At 36.0% G+C, this 22,669-nt stretch overlaps 2 protein-coding genes across 2 annotated transcripts; one reads left to right on the top strand and one right to left on the bottom strand.

Moving 5' to 3' along the window:
• Positions 1–6,293: 6,293 nt before the first annotated feature.
• On the bottom strand, positions 6,294–15,477 carry LOC133857361 (uncharacterized). Its single transcript, XM_062292603.1, has 15 exons — positions 15,213–15,477; positions 14,591–14,668; positions 14,070–14,119; positions 13,884–13,937; positions 13,326–13,378; positions 13,062–13,134; positions 12,524–12,585; positions 11,662–11,730; positions 11,049–11,154; positions 9,628–9,698; positions 9,227–9,327; positions 8,188–8,283; positions 7,375–7,442; positions 7,229–7,274; positions 6,294–6,525 (listed from the first exon to the last, which is right to left on the bottom strand). The coding sequence occupies exons 1-15, from the start codon at positions 15,279–15,281 to the stop codon at positions 6,445–6,447; spliced, it is 1,077 nt and encodes a 358-aa protein (XP_062148587.1). The 5' UTR covers positions 15,282–15,477; the 3' UTR covers positions 6,294–6,444.
• A 2,785-nt stretch (positions 15,478–18,262) lies between these two features.
• LOC133857411 (nudix hydrolase 20, chloroplastic-like) lies at positions 18,263–22,640 on the top strand. The gene is made up of 9 exons (XM_062292673.1): positions 18,263–18,655; positions 18,818–18,882; positions 18,999–19,173; positions 19,498–19,578; positions 20,305–20,430; positions 20,693–20,772; positions 20,880–20,995; positions 21,175–21,295; positions 22,391–22,640. The coding sequence occupies exons 1-9, from the start codon at positions 18,356–18,358 to the stop codon at positions 22,458–22,460; spliced, it is 1,134 nt and encodes a 377-aa protein (XP_062148657.1). The 5' UTR covers positions 18,263–18,355; the 3' UTR covers positions 22,461–22,640.
• The last annotated feature ends 29 nt before the right edge of the window (positions 22,641–22,669 follow it).

Below are 22,669 nucleotides of genomic sequence, written 5' to 3'. Positions count from 1 at the left end.
CTCGGGTCCTGCCCCACCCCGCAAATTTAAAAAAAATGAAAATGAAAATAAAAACCCTAAAAACTAAAAACTTCTAACTTTCTTATTCAGTTATTCTAATTTCTAACTTAACTTTTGTCTTTCTAAACCCTTACTCCCTCAGGCCTCAGTAAAGAGCTGCACGGCACGCACCTCGCTCGCCAATTGCTTCACGGCCCTCACCGTCACCGGCTCTTTGAAGCATAACGCCGCACCCGCACGCACGGATGCACTCGCAGGCCCCTGCAGCCCTGTTCTTTTTGATTCACGAGAGACTCAGAGAGAGAAGGTGCTTTGTAGTCCATTACCGACTCATAATCTTCAAATCTGTGAGTTTTCTTTTCGATTTTGATGTGGATTTCATTATTTCAAGTCCATTTGTGGGAAAATTCAGTTTTTGGTATCTAGTTATATTCTATTTCAAGTTACTATTTTGCGTGAAAGTGATGGATTGTTCTTTCTTAGACTTTTCAATATTGATTAACACTACAGCAATACTGCAAGCATTTGTCATTCTGTTGTATTTGATGGAAAGTTCGTGTTTCTCCTTATATTTGTCAATTTCATCTGTTTGAAAGTCTTGCTTTGCATCTTTTTGGATGTAAAATTGCTTTCTTTTATCTGGGTCTTCTATGTCTTTATGCAAGTTGTCCTAAAAGCATGTATATTTTTCTCGCGAATTTTCTTCTATTGCATTGACACCATGTTAATTGTCCATCTTCTTTATGATTTGCTTGGAAGGCAAAAGAAAAAGACTTTCTTATTTGTAATGCACTAGCAATGATAGACGCAGGGGCGGTCCTACATAGAGGCCGCCCCGCCCCCCCGGCCCCCCTCAGCCCCAAAATTTCCTCTTAAAAATTTTTTTTTAAAAAAAATTTTACCCTCTCAATTTTTTTTTTTTTCAATTTGACCCTTCCATTTTTACAAGCCTGGTCCGCCACCAGATAGACGTCACATTTAGGTAAAAAGTGGCCGGATGAAGCATGTGGGTGGGAGTCATTAGGATTTAGGGGGTCCAACGGTTTGGGGGTGATTCGGCCCAGTACACGTATAGCTAAAAAAATATATATATTTTTTAATTTTCTATTTTACCTATTTACTTTTTTAAAGCACCTATATTTGACACAGCATTTTGGTAATCCATTTTAACCACTAGAAAATTCGATTATTAGGCAAAGTAGCAACGTGATGAGAATTATTATTTTGCTATTTTTTATTACAAACTTTTCAAAATAAAACCGTTTACTGTACTGGTTTTGTATAATCGTAAATGTATGTGCATTTTTAGTTTTATGCTTCTAGAATGTATTGACTATCACTTTATTGGTAATTACCTATTAAAGAAAAAAAATCCAGATGACGATATGAAATCATGCACCCTATTTGAGAGTTTGTTTGGGATAACAATATCTGAATTAGGCGTCCATTTTCTTTCCTCAATTTGTGAATATATCAAATATTTTATCAATGTATGCCCTAGTTGCTCTTTAATTTTATGTTTATCAATGTATGCTCTATGCCTCTATCTGCTATTGATTTTTATTTTTTTTCCCGCTTAAATTGTATAATCAAGTCATGGACGATTTAACTAGTGTTACTATTGGACCTATTGGTTCTAGTTCTGCTTCATCTAGACCTAGTCTTTTGGATACTAATATTGGTTCTAGTTCTTCAACTATCGATCCTCAAAATCCTAATTCAACTCTCCTACCAAAACCTAAAAAAAAATGAGCAAACATCAACGGTTTGGGAACATTTTACCAAGTTAGTGTCGAGTGACCCCGATGATCATAAATCATAGTGCAATTATTATAAGAGGGAGTTTAATTGTCACCCTAGAAGCCATGGTACTTCATCTATGCTACAGCATATCAGGAAAGAATAATGCTACATATCATCACATTGTCCTCCTAAAATTGATGTGGCTCTTAAAATCACCATTGAATTTATGATAGATCATTATTGGATTTTGATCCAACGGTGATTTTAAGAGTCATATCAATTTTGGGAGGATAAAAGAAGGACAATGAGATGATATGTAGCATTACTCTATCAGGAAAAGCTGTAAAAAATATCATAGTAAGTTTGATAAGACATAGTCTAAGTTGAGCTTTGAGGCTAAGAGGGAAGGACAAGCGGCAGTAGGTGAAGGATCTAGTGGTAACATTGTGATTGCTAAATTTAATGCTTCAAAAATAAGCGTAGCAATTTCTAAGATGATCATAGTAGATGAGTTGCCATTTAGGTTTGTGGAAGGTGAAGGGTTTCAAACTTTCATGAAAACAGTTAAACCTAAGTTTTCAATTCCTTCCCATTTTACTGTGATTATGGATTGTTTTAAGCTCTTTATGTCTGAGAAAGAAAAGTTGAGGGGAATGTTCTTGACATCCGATGTTTGGGATTGTCTTACCACTGATTGTTGGACTTCAATACAGAACCTTACTTACATTTGTATCACTGCTCATTTTATTGATAGTAAATGGATCTTATACAAAAAAAATTTAAATTTTTGTTTAATTCCTAATCACAAGGGTGAGACCGTTGGGAGAAAGATTGAATCATGTATGCATGAGTGAGGCATTTGTAGCATTTTCACTATCACAGTTGATAATGCTTCTTCCAATGATGCCACTTTGGAGTACTTGAGGAAGATAAGTGTTCATAAGCCTGGCGCCATATTAGAGAATCAGTTTATGCATGTGAGGTGTTGTGCACACATCTTAAATCTTATTGTGACTGAAGGGTTGAAAGAGGTTTATGAATCTATTATGAATGTTAGAAGTGCGGTTAAATATGTGAAGTCTTCTCCTGCAAGATTTGAGAGTTTTAAGACTTGTCTAGAAAGAGAAAACATTAATTTTAATGGGTTGTTGTATTTGGATGTTCCAACTAGATAGAACTCTACATTTAAGATGTTAGAAGGTGCAAAAAAGTCAATGTGCTTTTAAACTCATGGAAGAGCTGGATGGATTTTATGGTCTTGCGTTGTGGGATGGTAAAAAAGGTTTAGGACCTCCTAATTATGATGATTTGGCTCGTATTAAGATTTTTCTCAAGTTTCTCGAAATTTTTTATGAACCACGATGCAACTTTCGGGGTCTTTGTATGTGACATGTAATATGTATATTGAAGAAGTTTCTGCCATTCAACTGCATTTACAAGAATATTGTGACAATTGTGATTATATATTGAGTTATATGGCGGAGAAAATGATGTCGAAGTATAAAAAATATTGGGGGGATCTTGATAAGGTTAATATGTTATTGTTTGTTGCTATTATACTTGATCCACGAACAAAGTTGGGGTCATTGGAATGTTGGTTCAATGATGTTCTTAGTGTTGAGCAATGCAGTGATATGATAATAAAATTAAAGAACTACCTTCAAAAATTATATGATCACTTCAACACTGGAGAGAGTTCATTTCAAGGTGAACATAGTGGTGCATTTTCTCAAGATTCTTCAATGGTAGGAGAAATTGGAAAATGTACATATAAATTGATGAATATGTACTCAAAGCACATGGCTTTTAAAAGTGATGTTCAACACATTTTGGAGTTAGATCGGTATTTGATGGAGGAGATTGAAAAACCGAATGAGAACTTCGATATTTTAAATTGGTGAAAAGTGAACTCAACCAAATTCCTAGTACTTGCCCAAATAGCATGCATTGTGTTGGCCATTCCCATTACCACAGTTGCTTCAGAGTCGACATTTAGCACTGGAGGGCGTGTGTTGGATCCTTTTCGAAGTTCACTAGGCCCAACAACGGTTGAAGCATCGGTGTGTACACAAAATTGGTTAAGATCAAAACCCATCAATGGTTATGACACAGAGATGGTTGATGATCCTGAAAGTTATAGGCTCGAGTCAGGTAAGATTTTAGCTTTCTATCATTCACTTCTTAATTTATTTTGCTATTTAAATATTCTAAATTTCTAATTATCGGTTCTAATCTTTGTAGAAATAAATTTGAAGAACATCAATATTTTGCTTGAGGATGATTAGTGAAGTGAAGACTTGAATTTTGGTTGAAACTTGAGTGCTTGATGCTTGTGGTGACCGATTGGGAGGTGCTTGATGCTCTGGAATAATGTTTGATTTGTGGTTTTCCTTTATCTGTACAAGTGTTTGATTTTTTGTACCGAGCATTATGACTTTATATGTCTGTATTGGTTGAGATTCATGCGAATTTTGTAGTGGGGTTCATGGATTTTGCGTTTCTAGCTAACATTGTTGTTACTTGTTAGTTTTGCAATTTTCAGATTAACCTAGAACAGTGTTGCTTATCTCTAATTATTTCATGTAATGGTGATGTGCTTATTGCGTAGAATCTGTGTTAAGCACACAGTATTGTTTCAAATTAGTGTGCATATGATGAATTTTGCGTGTTTTGGCAGTAAAGAATATATGATGGTTTAACTTATTCACCATTTGTTTCAAATTTTGTTGGAGCTTTTGTGTTGTACAATGGAACTGTGCTTTTATGTGTCATAAGTTTTGTAGCAAATGGTCATGGTGGTAACTGGTAAGGTGTTCATTTGGTTTCTTGTGTCTTAAAGAGGGGGGCAGTGTAAGGAGGTATTCTGTGAGTAGTATGCGTGGCAATTCCTTTAAGGATATGGATATTGTCTGTTATGAGGGAAGATACAGGAGATCGTTTCATCCAACTGCAGGGGATGGTGCAGAATCTGTGTGTGTCTCTGTTGGTGTTTTCTTCCTTGGGTGCGGCTGCTGGGCTTTTGATCTAGGAGGAGAAAGAGAGCTAAGAGAAAGAGGAAGAGGAAACGGGGAAGAAAAGCAAGTGGACAAGCATTCCAGGCTAATTTGGGAGGAGATGTCACAAGCTGTAAGCAAGTCTTCGGAAAAGCTAAGGGGGGAGTTGATGAAGTGAACGTGAAGAACCAAGAAGCTGCATCAAGAGAACCCTTTTTTTTTTTTTTTTTTTTAAAGGTTTTCAAACGTTTTGATAAAAGCATGATATATAAGCCATAACTTTTTTTTATTTAATAAATAATATAGGCACTTACTCTTTGGGATGCACTGCCCACTGACTTTTTAGGGTGGGTGATAGTGAACATTGTTTTTCCTACAAGGCAACAATTGTACCTAAAAAAAATCTGTATTGTTCTTTTTTCAAAAAAAATGAATAAAAAAATCTGTATTAACCCGTGGGAATCCCCGTATACTCGTGGATCTCCGCCCCATTTATCCCCACCCGCTCGGCACGGTTGCAGTGGATTTTTCAAGGGTGTGGGGTCAAAAAATGCCCATCCCCCATGCTTAGCCCTAGACTAAAGGGTATTAAAAATGAAATTAAATGGTTTACTTGGCTTCAATGACATGCCGACATGCGGCAACAAATTGTAAGAGAGTTGTAGGTGTAATATTATTCTTACTTATTTAACCCCAATCATCATCCAACGTCTCTCAAATTTAGGGGTGAAAAAAAAAATACGAGTAAGGGGAATTTTTTATTTTTTATATGAGAATGCGATACAAAGAAACAAATATGGAAAAGAAAACAATATAATTACAAAGACGTGTTGGGTTCGTTTGATAAAACCTTTCAGACGATATTTCTTGTTTTGTGGTTGAAAAAGGGTTCTAATGCGACATAAAAATAAAAATAATTTTGAGTGTTTTGTGAGTATTTTGTGTTTGAAATTGTTTGGTAATATATATATATATATATATATATATATATATATATATATATATATATATATAACTAAAAGCAAATAGCTTTTCAAAAAAACATTGCCTAACGATGCTGTCATCAAATAAATTTTGAGCTGCGTAGCTACTTACTTTGGCAAGTTAGTCCCAAATGAATTGTCTCACAATTACTTCTCAAATTGCAAACAATTTAGACAAAAAAACAAAAAAAATTGTTCGAAGATCTTATCCAACTTCAAATGATTGGTAGGTCCACTGGCTCTTATTACTTATTAGACTGATATATATACATATAAATCAAATAAGTGGCAGCTTTTTCACAGTTCAATAATTAGGAGATCTTCATTCTACTGGCAGAGTGGAAGTTGTTGGGGACTTTCCTCTTGATTTCTGATATCCATATATTCAAGGATTGAGATTCCTAACAATTTGGCCAATTGCTAATAATTTGGACAGTAAATTACTAGAGATCCCAATCCTTCGAAGCTCCTATCCTGAACAAGGTCACTAAAACCTCTATAACAATGGTCTTGTCACTCATGGCAAACTGAATTCATCAATAGGCAGTATACCAATCAATGAAGCAGAAAAAAATAAAACCACTACAGAGCTTCTGCAGAGGGAAATGAACTTTTTACAAATAAATAAGTTAATTCCGTACATGATGAATTGTTTTATAGTTCTCCCTTATAAGAGAGAACATTTATTTATGAATCAACAATGTTTAGGCAAAATATACAAGCCCTTACGTTTTCAGGTGGTAATATTTATCCAGGAGCTTCTCAGTATACTCTCCAAAAGTTAGAGCACCACTTGATGATATCAGCTGAAAGAAAAAATATATGAACAAAATAAATAAATTACCACAATACCAATAAGTAATACTTGAACTTCACACTGCATAAGCAAACAGAGGTTTGAGCAGAATTTGGGTAGCCCCAAGTAGGCAAATTCTACCACTTTTTTTTTAGTTTTTTTTTGGGTAATTTAATTCTACCAAGTTAATTGACACCTAAAGCTTGAGATTACTTTCTACTTTCCTGGAACAGGATTTAGGAAATTAGACCAGAGGCAAGCACATGATACTAAAAATTAATTCTATTAGAGTTGAAATACAATCATGGTGAGTTAAAATTAGGCTAAATTTGCAGTTATCCATGTTTAAACAAAATTTTACCAGAACTGTCAAGACAAACAATTTTAGTGCAGGAATGATATCAAAACCTACATTATCAGTAATCACAAAATTTGATGGCTTATGTAAAAATTAGCCAAGTTCTCAACCTAATCCTGTCTAAAACAACAGTGAGCCCAGGGCGCATCTCAAATCAATCACCAATATCCTTATAATTCAATATTTTCATCTTCGGTCTTTCATGACTTAAAACTTCAGGGAGGACTAAATTCTATTAAATATCTTCAATTTCTACATAATTGTCAGCTGATAACTGCCAATAGAACTTTTTGCACACCCAAATTCTATAATCCTATATGCCAATTATTTTGGGAATACATTTGAAAATTCATACCTCTTTATGAATATGTACCTCCTCGGGAAAATTTAGGCTTTCATCCCTACAAAACAAGATTTAACATCATCCTTATATTTTGGTCAAGGTTCAATTATTCTGGTACAAGTTAGATCAATCAACACGCTCTTTGTTAATAAACATACCAGTCTGGCTGCATGAAGAACGCAAATGTTGAACGTTCAAGACCAGAAGCCTCCTCTCCTTTAGGTGCCTAACAACAATCAATGATAGAAGAAAAACATTGGTATTGGATAATTTGACAATAGAAACTGAGCAAAAACAATAAAAAGGAAATAAATAGAACTTGTTTTTCACAACTTAAACATAGTTGTGCCTTGGTATTAAAGATTGGTGCACGATCTTTGGTGATCAAACCTAATGACCACAAGATGTTATTGAATTCAGCTACACTCTGAACTAATCACCAAATTGCAGTGTCCTATCCCCTACAGCTAAGGAAGAGAATGGTTCTGCCATTATTATGATGAAATTGAAACAAAATTGTAACTTGGATCAAGTTACAGAAGCAACCATGCTCCCATCCCAATATGTTTGGACCACCCTCACTATGTTGATGTGTGCAATACCATCGGGAATCAGACAAAAGCAAGAGAGAAGCTATACAGCACCAGCATGCAGACGTATGTGCTTTATCATTATAACATTTTAAAATAATAGTCTAGAGAGATGAAAGATCATCCAAGTGCAGAAACGAAAAAAGAAAAGGTTCATGATTTTCTTTCAACAGTGATTCAATGAATCACACTTCTATGTATGGCACCTCAATATGTAAAAACAATTGAACTAAAATCCTAAGTCCCAAGGCTCAAAAGTTTGGAATAACTAGGAAGCACACAGTAACATATACAGCAACATGTGCATGTACACACTCATATTATGCCCAAAATTGTCTGAAATCTTTCCAGCACATAATATAATGCCGTGACAGGAAGTACCTGAACACAATGAGGTGTTGCACAAAGATAACTTCTTGACAGTATTTCAGTAGTTTCACCAATTTGGTATGCTATTTCATCTTCTCCAAAGACAACCTAATACATAAAAAGAACTCAAGTTACTATAAAGAACCACATGTTCATTCCTATAAAGCATAATAGTTATTCAAAATTTCAGGCCACATATTATGGAGCATTCATCTTCTGGTGGTAATTCATTTACGGCTATGTTAAAAAATTCATATTCAAACAGACATAGGTAAGGAAATAGAAGTTTTGTGAAGCTTCCTGAAAATAAGTCATTTTAGTTCCTCTATTAATTTAGGTATGCTTTGAAACTCCACAAAACTTTCTAAATGTTGTCTGTTACTGAGGCAGAAGAGGATCAATCTCAAATTTTCTTTTATGATTCAAATTGTAGCATTTTCTCTTCTTCTGTTGCACTTTGTCTTATCCTTACTAATACACTTTTAAAGAGAACTTTATCCTCACCTACAATGTCAATGGAGGAGAAACATGAGAAAATGAAATTTGATTTATGTTAATTGTTCACTCTAGCATATTATTTCATCACTTTTCAACTCCTTACAGCTCCATAATTACTATTTGGATTCCAAATCATTTCAGGTTTCTTGAGACCTAGGGAACATCACTTTGAAATGAACGGTATTCTCCACATTACTCTCAATTTTTTGCAGAAATTTTCTAGTATTGAGCGGCTTCACAGCCTATGTTTCACTTATTTTTTCAGCAGTACGTTTTCATAATAGCACTTACTGAAATTTTAGGATGCACTGATAAAGAAAATACAATTTACCCCCGAATTTGTATATCCTGGAAAGATCAATCCTCCCACAAGTTAATCCCATTTGAAGCTAGGCCGCATCTAGTAATATTGACATATATAACTCAAATAAAAGGAAAGCTATAACTCCTAGAATAGATATAATAAGCACTGATAAGATTTTGAAACAAGTAATTATGTATCATCACTGGCTGTGTCTTGCATTACTGGAATTTCAAGAATCAGAAAGAATACTTTGACAACTTGATCAGCTCGTGTCCTAATATAGAGGCCGGCAGCACTATCAGGGCAAGGCATTTCTACAGCATCTCTGATAAACATGCCACAGGTCAAACCTACATATTGAATGGGGCAGAAATTAGACATAATGAAAGAAAGACAACTCTTGTAGGTATTCTAAGATAATAACATCTTTTATGTTTTAAATCTTTCTGTAGGCTTATTCCATCAATACAATGAAGAGATCTGAACATTATTTTCATGTCAAACAACATATTTTAGAAATAGAAGGGATGTAGAATATAATGCTCCGTTTCTGCTAATGTAATGCCTTGCAAAAATAACAAATGAATGAGCGGCTCATATGCTGTGGTAAGAAAGCAATAATATGAGGAGATGAGCAGAAAATTAATCACCTGTCAGTGAACCATGGTCTGTATGCCACCCACACCAGGATGAAGTGGAGTTTCCATCTTGGGTACAATTACTGCAAGTCACATTCGACTAGATAAAAATTCACCTCCCTAAGCATAAACCAACAATTCTACCCTAGAAGCACATAAAATAATATTCTTCACCATCACAAATTTACTAGGAGAAACTACACTTACCCCCAGAACTTAACACCTCAATTGCAATGTCCCCCCAAACTACTAGCCCCTGCTGTTAATTTGGACGACAAACACATGCAATGTCCATTATACCCTTGTGAGATGTGTGAAAATACCAATATGCCCTTAAATTAAAAAATAATAATAATTCTCTGTAGTGACGCACTCATGGCCAGCTGTAGGTCTCCATGGAGATCCGTTAAAAAAAACTAACGCATGGGTATTATTGTCATTTTTGGGTCATGTGCTATGCACGTGACACATTTTCTGTCTGATTTAATCAAAAACCCTAAATGGCAGGGGGCTAAGTGAAATTGACTAATAGTTTTGGAGGTAAATTGCGACTTTTAAAAGTTTGGGGGACATTGCAATTTAGGTGTAAGTTAAGGAGGGTAAGTGTAGTTTCCCAATTTATTATTTAAAAACCCATTCCCAAAAGAATAGTTCCTGTTTTCTATAAGGCAATATTATCAAATACTATTTATAATGATAAAGTTTCACTATTAGATTCATGATGTCCAAACTAGAGCTAAAAATGATAACCAAAAGATAGCAAGGAAGAAACCTCCACATCAGAATAATGCATTACTTTCAAGTATTCATATATGACTGCTCGCACACCAACTCAATGTTAACCAAATAAAATTCAGTCCTAGCCATGAAATTCCCTAAATACCCACAGAACTTACAGGAGCTAGCAAAAAAATAAAAAAAAAAAATAAAAAAAAAAAATCTGAAAAAACAACAATCCAAAAGAAAACTTTTACTAATAATATGCCCCCTTTCTTGGGCCACATGTTAGCCTTTCATTGCCTTGGGATGATCGTGTCCATCAAGTAATGGGCTTTCACTTTTATTCACATTAATATGTAAATCATCAAGCTATAGTATTTTTTTCTGGGTCTCAGTTTAAGAACTTCATAGAACCTGAGATTGCATCTCTGGGCCCTGTGCAGTATTGTGATAAAGCTTCCTTCAGAAAGTTGCACACCTAAGTTTCGGGAACATATGTACATTACATAATTTAAGGAAATTGTTCGGCCCATTACTAAAGCAAGTTGAAGTGATGAGTATGTGTGCCAACTTCTTTATCCTTCTTAATGTAGCCATATAATTGATTAAAATACAGAACATGGTGACCACGAAATTATAAGTGTCTCTACAGCCAGTTGAGTTTATCTCCTATGGGAAAAAAAAAAATGATGAGAAAAAATAGAACTAATTACCTCTGTTGTGCTGGAAAATAATAAAGCAGACGCCCTTTATGACACCGAGAACGAAGAAGTATCTGTTCAATGCCTTGATGCTCAAGCATATGCAGCCCTTTGGATACTAATCACGTGCCATAAAAAATTAAAAGGGTCACTGTTATGAAAGGGGTCACTATAGGTCATAACAGTTTATTAAGAACAACCACCATTTATTACAGTTCAAGAAAATCTAACTTAGAAAAAAGAAAAAGGAGCAAGAGCAACAAGAAGGCTACAGTTGGTGTTTGGGTAGGGCTGAGTGCTTATACATGGTGTTCTGGGCCAGAGGCCCGGAGCCTAGCATGGCCTAAAATTGATATTAACACAATTTAGAAGATTAATTACTGTCTCTTAATGTGTAGAAAAGTGAATATTATGTTTGTTCTGTGGTAACTAGAAGCCCTCATCTCGCAGGGGATGAGCATTGGCCAGAGGAAATAGCATTTTTTTCTTTTTGGGCGGGGAAAACACATGCACACATTCTCAAATGTTCCCACATCAAATGTGGAAAGAGAGGCCTTGAAAAATAAGAGGTCACTTTCATAATGTGTTAATGTAAAAGCCAAATTCTCATATATTGAGAGCTTACCATATTGGTCGCAGTGATATGCCACCATCAATCCGACATCAAAGATCAGCTTTCCAAGAGCCTTGAAAGCTTCACATGAAAATTTGATATTCAGTAATTATATAATCATGTAATATTCAGGAAAACTAAGAGTTTATGTAAACCAAGATATCATTTATCATTACCCCAAGCTATAATGATCTACTAAAGGATCAATATGTGCATAGAATGCATTAGCTTTACAAAACAGAGAGAAGTTATAAACAAATAAAACAAGAAAGCAGAAAAGATGCACACAAAAACAAAAACAGAGGTGAGAACATCAATTGCATTGTACTATAATTTCACTCACGCTAATAACTGTTTACTCATCAAGTTGGCACAGACACACATTAAGAACATGAATTTCAGAGAGTAAACTTTGTAAAGCAAAACCTTCAGGGACCAGTATCTTCCACAAACACCAGCTTTTACTCTAGTCGAGTAAAAAAAAAAAATTAAAAAAAAAAAAAAAGAAGTAAATATAAATAAATAAATTGTAAACTGGAGTACACACTGCAGAGAAACCATTGGATGCTGCAGGAAAAAGATTATAATGATGTACCAACAAAGCATATGACGGAGGACATGCTATGAGTCTTTTGGTGTCAAGATGCCTCATATGGTTGTAGCATCGTGATAAATATGATGGTGCATAGCGTATTGTTAGCTTGATACGTGCCTACTTAGTGGTAACATTAGCTTGCAATGACTGTAGTTCATAGCTCCTCAGAAGTTTTACACTTATGTAGCCAGAGCTATGTCATACGAAATGACAGACAAACATCAGAAAAGACAACCACCATTCATGCAGAATAACTTAGCATCACAATTGATGACATACCCACTTCAAGTTCTGGCAATGCACTATCAGGCCATATATTTGACCCACAGTATGATGGATACCTATAAGACAGATCATGGGTGAAAAGCTGAGCAGATAGATAACCATGTTTTGCAAACATAATGTGTAAGCACTGCAACTAGGTCTAGAACAGCTTAAATATTTAATAGCACAAGGAAAAAGTTACCCAGACAATTTTAAAGAACTTTATAAAAAAATGTAAGTATTCATCAGAGCTTAGTGGGGGCAGTCAGAGGATGGGAGAACGATACCTCCAGATGCTATAGGCCTAATGAGCCTCCAATAGACCAGAAAGGGGAGAGAGAGAGAGAGAGAGAGAGAGAGAGAGAGAGAGAGAGAGAGTACATAGAGTTATATATGAATAATTATCAAGAATAAATTAATAAAATTTCCATTATAATTGTCTTTTGTCAAAAATCGATTGCCTCTAACCCAGTCTATCCACACCAATTCCTTAGGCAATGAGTAAAAGACAAAAGTACTAATAAATCATGAAATTTGACTTGGCCACTTCTACCGTTGGATCATGGATGCATCCGTGGTAGGCTTATCTAATAACGGATTTGCATAAAAAGAGCCTTTCAACAAATCTGCACAATGAAAAACACAAAAAAGTAAAAGATACATAGATAAAACTAACAATTAAAAGGACCAATAGGTTGGAGAAGTCAACACATTATTAGAGAAGATAACCCTCTACTGAACCTCATGTACATACTTCATTCATAAACAAATATGAACTGCTTATACAGGACTAAAATCTAACACATTGATAGTTTACCAGGCTTCCCAGATTCAAGCTTCTCTTTCCCATGACTCCATCCAAAGTTGTACCTACAAGTGGAGGGTGGGTGAAAGGAACAAAATGTCAAAGCAAGTACGCAGCAGGTTTACCAAAATATGAAAATAAGATCAGCTGTGAAAGTAAGAATTCTTACAGTAATTCTTAATTCAAGAATAGCACACATCTGCAGATAGAATCCCTAGGAAAAGCAATAAACAGTATAACATTGTGTGTGTGTGTGTGTGTGTGTGTGAGGACGTCAGTTGGGATATGTGATCCATGCTAAATTTTAGAACCAACAAGATCAATTAATGAGGATAAGAAAAATCTTTATCTTTGCGAGTAGGCTGCAAAATTTTATGTTTTATAAGAAACGGGTCAAAAGAACCTCTGTGCTTACACATGTAGCATTACCATAGAGGGTGACAGTAGCAACTAAATTTACTTTCAAACAAATAAAATTTTAGCCACTGAGAGGAAAGAGTATTTTAAATGGAAAAGTGAGTAGAACTGAAGATTTGGGAATTAGAAGACTTGAGCCGCAAAATGTGTTACCTACTCTGAGGATCTTCAAGTTCCTTCTTCACCTCTTCAGGCAGACCGGCCAATCTGAAAAATAAATAAATAAATAAAAAGGAAAAATCCTATGAGCAATACAGTAGAATATAGATTAAATATATTTCTTAATGGCTTGTATTTAAGAGCACGCAAAATGAATATGGAATATTTTGAAGCTTATACCTAGGTGAAAGACGTAAAAGATTCCGACGCAATGAAGGAAATCCTGGAACCTATAGTGGGAATAAAGGTTAAACTTAAACAAGCAATCACAACAATCTCAAAAACTGTACAGTCTTGAATTCTATATAGACAAAGATATAGAAGTTCTCCAATTAAAACAGACAATGCAATGCTTTTATTTCTCATTACGTTCTTCATCATATTTCAATTAAGTCCAAAGCAGGTACCCGTCTTACATTCTCCAAACATTACATTTGTAATTGAGACATGCATTCACAAAAAACTAACGAACATCTCCATTTCCGCAAAGCTCTCTTAATCACGTATAGAAATCCAAGTCGTTACAAAACAATACGCTATAATTGATTGTGGCTCGTAATGGATTCAATGTCCTAATTGCAAAAACTAATTACTTGAAAACCATGGTATGACTAGACTGCTTTGCTTAACAGCTGTATATATATAGAGAATAGCAACATAGAAACATCAACAATAAACTTATACATGACACCATCCCATACATCAGTAATGGATAGAATTCCCAGCCCATTGGCTCCGAACCCTTCTTCGATCTTCATCGACAAGTCAGCGCTCTTGTCCTGTAACAATCAATTCCAAATATTTTATCAAACACAGCACACATAGCACAAATTTCAAGCTCATAAAGTGAAGTCAAAATTCAAGCATCGACCTGTTCAATTCCAAAAACATGTATGTATCTGTGGACCGTGTGGTTACACCACCCATTAACTTTTTTATTAGAATAATTATTTATTAAATCCAACGTTGGATTAAATATCTTTCCCACAAGCATCATGCTTGCCAAAAGTCGAGGTGATCAGACTTTAAGAACTATCTTATCTATAAATGTTCAAAATTATAGTTTCGTGTATTCTTAATTATACTTGAACCCAACACATATATAGGCTGAAATGGAAGTATGAGAACGATTTAAACCCAATTTTTAATGTCGTTTTTGGTTTCAATGACCAAAAAGTCAACTCAACCAATTTTTATTTGGCCGAATTAACATGAGCGGTGCATTTTTCTCAGTGCCAAACAGCAAAACGCGCAAGGCAACAGCCAACAGTATTATTAGTAAGAGTCTCATCGACCAAACAGAGCCCAAGAGGGAACACTTACCTTGAGCTCTGAGTACGATATGGTGACAGTTCTGAGAGTAGGGAAGGCCGTTTGGGCCGAGCACGTCATTTTCCGAGACGTGGTCGGGAGGGAACAGCGGCGATTGGACGGTGACGGAGAGGGAAAACCGGCGGGAACAAGAAGCGGTTTAGTGAGACGGTGGGTTTTATAGAGGGGGGAACCGTGAGAGGTTGAAACACATTGGGTGAGTGTCGCTTCAAATTTGAGAGAATAAAAAACACGCCATCAGGTGCGTGACAATGTGACATTGCCGGAGTCTCAAGGAATATTCGGAAAACGGGTTTGTTCTTTACGTATCGGTCCATGGAGTTTTATTATATATATATATTTTAGGAAAAATTGTATCATAGGTCTTTATGGTTGGCCTAAATTACAAATTACTGGTAGTGGTATAAACTAAATAATTGTAAGGTCATTGTGGTAGATAAAAATTGCAAATTACTCCTTAAAGTCGTTTTCCGTATAAAAATTTAACAGAAATCGTTAGGCTGGTACGTCAGTCCAATAAAAATGCGATACGTGTCACTCTTAATAAAAAAAATATTATCATATTAAAAATTAAAAACCTAAAAATTTCAAATTTCAAATTTTTAATGGGGTTTTAGGGGTGGCTGCCACCCTTGGGGAGGGAATGGCCGTGCGCCACCCCAGCCCCATTTGGGAAGGCTCGCAGGCCACCTCAGAGCAGGGTTGGCAGCGAGCCACCCTTGGCTTATGGCAGCCACCCCATGGGCTAGGGGTGGCGTCAGCCAGCCACCTTTGAAGTCACCCCTAAAGTTGCTTTTTTTCATTTTTTTTTTAAAAAAAATTAATAAATTTGAAGTTTTAATATATTAATATATTAATTTTTTTTATTATTATTAAGAGTAACACATATTACGTTTTTATTGGACAAACGTGGCAACCTAACTGTTTTTGTTAAGTTTGTGGACGAAAAATAACTTCATAAAGTAATTTGTAATTTTTGCCTACCACGAAAACCTTACAATTATTTTTTATACCACATGGAATGATTTATAATTTAGGCCAACCACATGGATCAATAGTGCATTTTTTTTTTTTAATTAAAAAAAAATGTCCTTTAGAGTTCAAAATTATTTACATTACTCATTAAGACAATCTTCGATTCTTCGATATCAAATCACTCCCTCTAATGCTCTATTTGTTTTAGCGGAAAATATATTATGTATTTTCTGATGTTTGGTGCAACCGAAAAATAATGGTCAACGAAAATCATTTTCAGTTTGACTGAAAAAAACCTCTTTGATTTTTAGAAAATGAAAATAATTTTCTAAATTTAAACTTCTCATTCTTGTACACATGTTTGTGAGAATCTGCCACCGTCGACTATTGGAATTTGTTGATAGTTCAAATCTGCAGCTGAAGGTCCCCGAATTTGGGATCCAGTCGCCAAAATTTAGTACAGTGGCCAGATTCCGGCCACTATGCCAGATTACAGTGAAAGTGATCGTAATCTAGCATAGTTGCAAATTCCTACAATTGTCGTCAGAATTTGGCAGGCTAATGTCGAAATCTAGCCAGTGCTGTCGGATTTTGGCCATCATCATCTGAATCTTGTTAGTGGTCTTTTTTCGTCATTGGTATTTTTTTATACGAGTCAAACGCTGAAAAAATTTTTTAGGAAATTTTTTTTAAAAAAAAAACTAATTTTATTAAAAGTATTTTATGACAAAAAATATTTTACCTCAAAACAAGCAAAACATAAATGGTTTTATGGTTTTTATCGGACAATATGACAAATAGGCTTGTGGTCACATCAAAGCCGGTACTTTTATGACATGTGTAGATATCATTGAGTCAACAAAAATTAATTTCATCACATCCATTAAAAATGAAAAAAAAAAAAAATTGTTAAATTGGCCCATCTAATTTGACATTGAGATAAATAACTCTACGTGGAACGTGGTATACGTGTAGCAAATAAATTGTTCCATACAAAATTTGGTTTTTTTGTTTTGGCTAAGGTCATTGTGAAATTACAAAATTATCTTTAAAAAAATTATATTAAAAAAAAAAAAAAATTGTGCAACTACCCTAGAACTATTGGGGGTGGCTGAACCATCCCTTAATGCTAGAGCTAGTGGTCGTGGTTGGACTTCACCAAACCACGATGGAGAAACCCCACCTCATGACCTCCCAAACCAAAACCAACCCCACAATCTCTCAAAAACTCAGAGTCATGGCCTCGAAATCTAGTCCAAACTAACCAATAGGAACCTTTGGATGGCCTTGGTTGGCGGTGACCCAGTTGACAAGTCTGTCGTCAAGACCTTGGTGAAGGGTGGGAGTTGAGACCTACCTATAGCAATGTTATCTTATTGTGCATGGTGGGCAAGTTCGACCTCTCATTCGACATCATAGACCACCGGGTCATGAGAATGAAGACGATATCATCATCAAATGTGGTGGTGGATCTTGAAACCCCACGAGGACATCAACATGGTGAGGAGCAAGGTCTTGAACACGTATTTTTGAGATTGAGCCAAGGCAAGCGGCTATTGGGGGTGGTTCACTGGTTCAGCCACCCCCCTCTAACCTATTATAGGAGTAATCAAACCATCCCCATAGTCAAGGATGGTTAATCACCCTAGCGATTCAAAGGTGGCCAACTACCCCAACCTGCAAACTCTTTTTTTTTTTTTTTAAAGGTTAAGTTTACAATTTTATAATGACTCAACTGAAAAAATAATTAAAATGATTAAGTGGTGATCAACGGTAGGTTGAGCTAGGCGGTCGGGTGATGGTCGGAAATTGGTTGGGCTGGGCGTTGGCCAGCGGGAGACAACAGATACAAACATTTTTTAAAAAAGAAATTTTTTTAAAAATAATTTATAATACTGTTTCATTAATGAGAAATAACTATTCCTCTAATTTTTATTTTTTTTAAGAATTAACTATTGTCTTTTTTTTTTTTTTAAAAAAGAATTAACTATTGTCATTTCCATAGTAACGGTAGCCCAACCGATAAATTCCCATTCCGGGTCAATTCCGTACGGTCTTGATAACTAAACTATGGCGCGTGCCGCGTGGTGCTAGTAAGGCTCGGAGGTGCTTGCCCGTGCCGTTGTAGCACTGCCTTCCCTCCCTTCTGTATACCTCCAATGGCCTGGACTTGCAGCAATCTTCACCCCTCTCACAAAATCCCATACTCACTCGCTTCTTCGCTCTTCATCTCCAAAGTTTCTCACGCTTTTTCCAAGTCCTTTACGACATCGTTTCCTTCGCCTTCTACCACTCACACTTCGATAAAATCAAAATCCCCCACTCTTTCAGTGTCTGCCACTGGCGGCACCTTCACCTGGGACGACGTCGTCCGGATTTCTCAGCCGGAAAGCCTTCCAGACGATTCTTCGGACCTTACAGGCTTCTTCGAGAAGATCAGAATCTGCAATCGCGGATCAGTTAAGTCCCTCTTCTCCTCTGTTTGGTTCTCCAGAAAGCTAACATTACATTTTAGCCCAGTTTTTGAGTTCCGAGCAACCAAACAGATCGTTTTTTCATTTTCCTTCAAATGCCCAAGCAATGCGTCTCATACTCTCATTTCTCTTTGAAATCGCGTGCAGGAAAAGCAATCCGAGTTCCTTCCGTTCGCAATCGAGGACCAAATCGTTGGTTATATTCATAACGGGTAAGGGTTAGAAATAAAATTCCTTAGTGGTTAAATTCTCTAAGAATTGAATTACTCCGTCATCTTGAGTCGTATTGCTGAATCGATTTTGTTTGTACTTTTCCAAATTTGTGCAGTTTCGCTAGCCATTTAAGGAAGTTCCAAGATGTGTTTGTTTTCCCTCAAGACAGTTCTTGCGGCGGCCATGTGACCTTTCACCCAATGCTGAGTACACCAGAGGATAGGACCAGTGCGGTTGGAGATGTGGTCAAACGCTTAGGGGAAGAACTGATTCCAGGTATACGGAACGAGGTACTAGTCATGATTAAGCGATGAACTGATTCCTTTTTTATTAGAAAAATAATACACAGCGGAATATAATACGGTACCTCACATGCACCGAAAATAAGATTTGGTTGAGTTGTTACACGTGTTTGGTTCTTGATTCTCCGGCAATCGGCATTATATTCTCCCGGTGGTGGAGCACCGTGCACGCTACTAGAGCAATACCCACGTTTCACTTTTGTTACTTTTTGACTGTCCAATATGTGGTTGAAAAACTCTTTGTTGCCAATTAGTGGTGAAGTAAGACCTTTGTTGTCTTGGCTAACTATAGATTTTACTGATTTCAATCAGCTATTCCCCGTGACATCGTCCTTTGGTGCGCCTGTCTTTTTTTCGCTTGAACGTGCTGCGGCTCCTTACTTTGGAATAAAGGTGTGTTTTATGCCATTGTGAGATCGCTCTTCTCTTGAGACGCATTTGACACTGGTGTTTGTAGTCCTAGCTTTTGAGATTGTGTATTGCAACTTGATTTGGTTTGAGATTCTTGTGTTTTTGAAAGAGGTGCTTATCTTTAGGTTTGTATGCTGTCAATTGAAAAGCAAAATCAATGGTCAATGCTTGGCATCTTTCTGATGCTCTTCTAGTACGTTTTAGTTGTTAACATGATTAAAAGAAAAAAAGACAATGCGATGATCATCCATTTTTCATCTTTTGCTTGGGAATCATTTTTCTATACAACTCAGCTCAACTCAACCATCTTTCCCTATGTTGAATTTTTTTCACTTTCATTATCTGCTAATGAGTAACAATCTTACCAAAAATTAGTGCAAAAGATTGTTACACATATCTGTGAACAAGAGCTGGTGGTGAGGTCATAGGCATATGTTCAACCCCATAAGAGTGTCTGAGTGTATTTACCTATAAACACAAAATTGCCTTTTGCAAATCAAAAAGTGAAGAAAATTTGCATTTTTTTTTTTTTTTATAACTTACAGACCTGAATATTACCATCATATTCCATCCCTGGTAGTTCTTAGCAGTCTTTGAACGCGCCAAGCAATACATCTTGTTTCTGATTGATGAACCGGGCTATATTATGATCATGTTACTGATGAATATAAGTTGGCCTTTTTTTCTCCAACGCTTTCCTGTTTATAGGCTTATGGAGTTCACATGAATGGCTATGTTGAGAGGGATGGGCAGAAACTTTTATGGATTGGGAAGAGAAGTCAAGAGAAAGCCACTTATCCCGGGATGCTTGATCATCTAGTTGCTGGAGGACTGGTTTGTAATGACCGAATTATGATTAAAAATCTGAGGCGAATGGAAATCTGAGGATTTCTTTTCTTGCTGTGAATTTTTGGAGGTCAATTTACTGTTTTTATTTTTTTTGAAGCAGTTGAATTGAGCCAAGTAATTTATGCCCAATCTTGAACAAAAATAACAAAAACAATGAAGCTCATATGATCAAGCCAGTAGTTAATATTATGCTCATTACGATTCTGTGCGAGGCACTAATTTCATATTTCCATTATGGCAATGGCAGCCCCATGGGATTGCTTGTGGGGAGAATCTTGTGAAGGAATGTGAAGAGGAAGCGGGAATTCCCAGATCCATTGCTAATAAGTAAGTTTTTGCCACTGAATTATTATTTCACATCACCTAGCTGTGCTCTCACTCACTCTCTCTCTCTCTCACTCACACTGATTAGTTCCGAAATGCTTCTCTTACAGAGCTATACCAGTTGGTGCTGTTTCCTATATGGACATTGATGGTTACAGATATAAGAGAGATGTTCTATTTTGTTATGACTTAAAGCTTCCTGAAAGTTTTAGACCTGAGAATCAAGGTGGGCCAAATGAAGCACAGCCTTCTTCATTGCTTTTATCAGTTCCTAACCTCAACCTTTGTCATTTTTCTCATTTATTTGATGGTTGCATCTCAGTAATGAATATTTGTTTTCATTTGATCTGGAGTGGTTTCCCTTAGACGATTTTATCCATTTGTAAATGGCTTGTTGAATGACAGACGGAGAGGTGGATAGCTTCAAGTTGATTCCTGTGACGCATGTAGCAAATGTCATACGGAGAACACAATTTTACAAGCCAAATTGCTCTCTTGTCATTATTGATTTCTTGGTTCGACATGGGTATCGCTCTTCTAAATCCTGATGCTCTTTTTCTTATCTTTGATCAATCGTTTGAACAAGAACCTAAAAAAACTCCTTTTCTACACGCTGACTGTACTGCTAGTGCTACCTGATAACTGTGTCGATATTGCAGCCATTATGATTTTCTGCCTCCAACCATATACTAGTTCTGGCAACGGAGGGGTTACTTGTTGTCATCTTGCCAATTTTCACCATTAACAGATTATTGACGTGAATTTTTCACAACTAAGCTCACCCCCTAATTGATTTGTTTCTGCATTTTTAGTAGGTACAGCTATCTTGAAAAATGTGGCGTTTGTTTAAGGTTTCTCTACAAAACAAACTTATAATCTGACCCACTGTGGGGACTATTTACCCGAGGAAGTCTTTTGCATGTAATACTATCTGTATAGATCCTTCTCTCTCTCTCTCTCTCCAACTCTTTTCAAAAAATAAAAAATAAAAAAAAAATAAAGGAAAAAAAGAAGGAAAACCTACAAGACTACAAGCTTAAGTGTATTACTAGAATTACTTACATTCTAATAGTGCAGAATTGTCATTACATCATTCTGAATTTCTGCTCTAATTTCTCCCTGGAAATTCTTATGCTTATTCCGCCGGATGGGGTAGGGCTAAAGATTTATGCTTAATATTGAATTTTACTAAAGCTTGCTTATCTGCTCCAATTGTTATTTCATATATGAAGGTCGTTTAGGGGAGTGTGAACTTTTAGCATCCCTTTTCTGTTCAAATCCGTAGAACCTAGGGAATGCATGATTAAGGTTCCAAGTGCACCCCCAGTGGTCTCTTTGTTAGAAAGGAAAAGGGAGAAAAGAAAAAGGCAGCCCCAGTGGCATCACTACCCTGACGATCAAAATTATTTAATTAATGTCAAACTTAAATTATCTTTTTGATTTATGGCACTAAGTTGACAATCTCTGCTGATTTTTCCCCTCGTTTCATCAATCTGTACGCGTGTAAAATAGCCTTACAATAAACAGACCTACTGCAGTTTTTTCATGCATTGCTACGAGAAACACATCTATAGCATAATTATCGCCATAGAATTATGATTTTTATCTTCAAACTTCGCAGATATATGAGTCCTGAATATATTGGATACTTGGATCTGCTACAAAGTCTGAGGAGCGGGGATTGCTCTTAATGATACTTTTTCACTGTATTGTTTTCCCCTTTTTTCTTCCGCTTAATTTTAATTTTTAGCCTTTCTCTTATGAAGGAAGAAAGGAAGTGTTGTAAGAATTCATTTTTTTTACCAGCAACTTTCTTATGTTTTGGGTTGAAAGCCAAGATATTTTGTGAAAATGAAGAATGTTCTGAGCTACATGTCGTGTAGTGAATTAAAAGATAGGT

The sequence above is a fragment of the Alnus glutinosa genome, chromosome 14 (genome assembly GCF_958979055.1).
Source record: "Alnus glutinosa chromosome 14, dhAlnGlut1.1, whole genome shotgun sequence".
Lineage (NCBI taxonomy): Eukaryota > Viridiplantae > Streptophyta > Magnoliopsida > Fagales > Betulaceae > Alnus > Alnus glutinosa.
This window is presented reverse-complemented; position numbering and strand designations above follow the sequence as displayed.

What these genes read in the sequence shown, in the direction of transcription:
- LOC133857361 (XM_062292603.1), bottom strand. Translation starts at nt 15,281, where the DNA reads ATGACGTGCTCGGCCCAAACGGCCTTCCCTACTCTCAGAACTGTCACC. An exon ending in CTTGAAGATCCTCAGAGTAG is followed by an intron (nt 13,379 to 13,883) that starts GTAACACATTTT and finishes CTCCACTTGTAG; the next exon opens with GTACAACTTTGGATGGAGTC. An exon ending in ATTGCCAGAACTTGAAGTGG is followed by an intron (nt 11,731 to 12,523) that starts GTATGTCATCAA and finishes TTTCATGTGAAG; the next exon opens with CTTTCAAGGCTCTTGGAAAG.
- LOC133857411 (XM_062292673.1), top strand. Translation starts at nt 18,356, where the DNA reads ATGGCCTGGACTTGCAGCAATCTTCACCCCTCTCACAAAATCCCATAC. An exon ending in GAATCTGCAATCGCGGATCA is followed by an intron (nt 18,656 to 18,817) that starts GTTAAGTCCCTC and finishes AATCGCGTGCAG; the next exon opens with GAAAAGCAATCCGAGTTCCT. An exon ending in GTTGGTTATATTCATAACGG is followed by an intron (nt 18,883 to 18,998) that starts GTAAGGGTTAGA and finishes AAATTTGTGCAG; the next exon opens with TTTCGCTAGCCATTTAAGGA.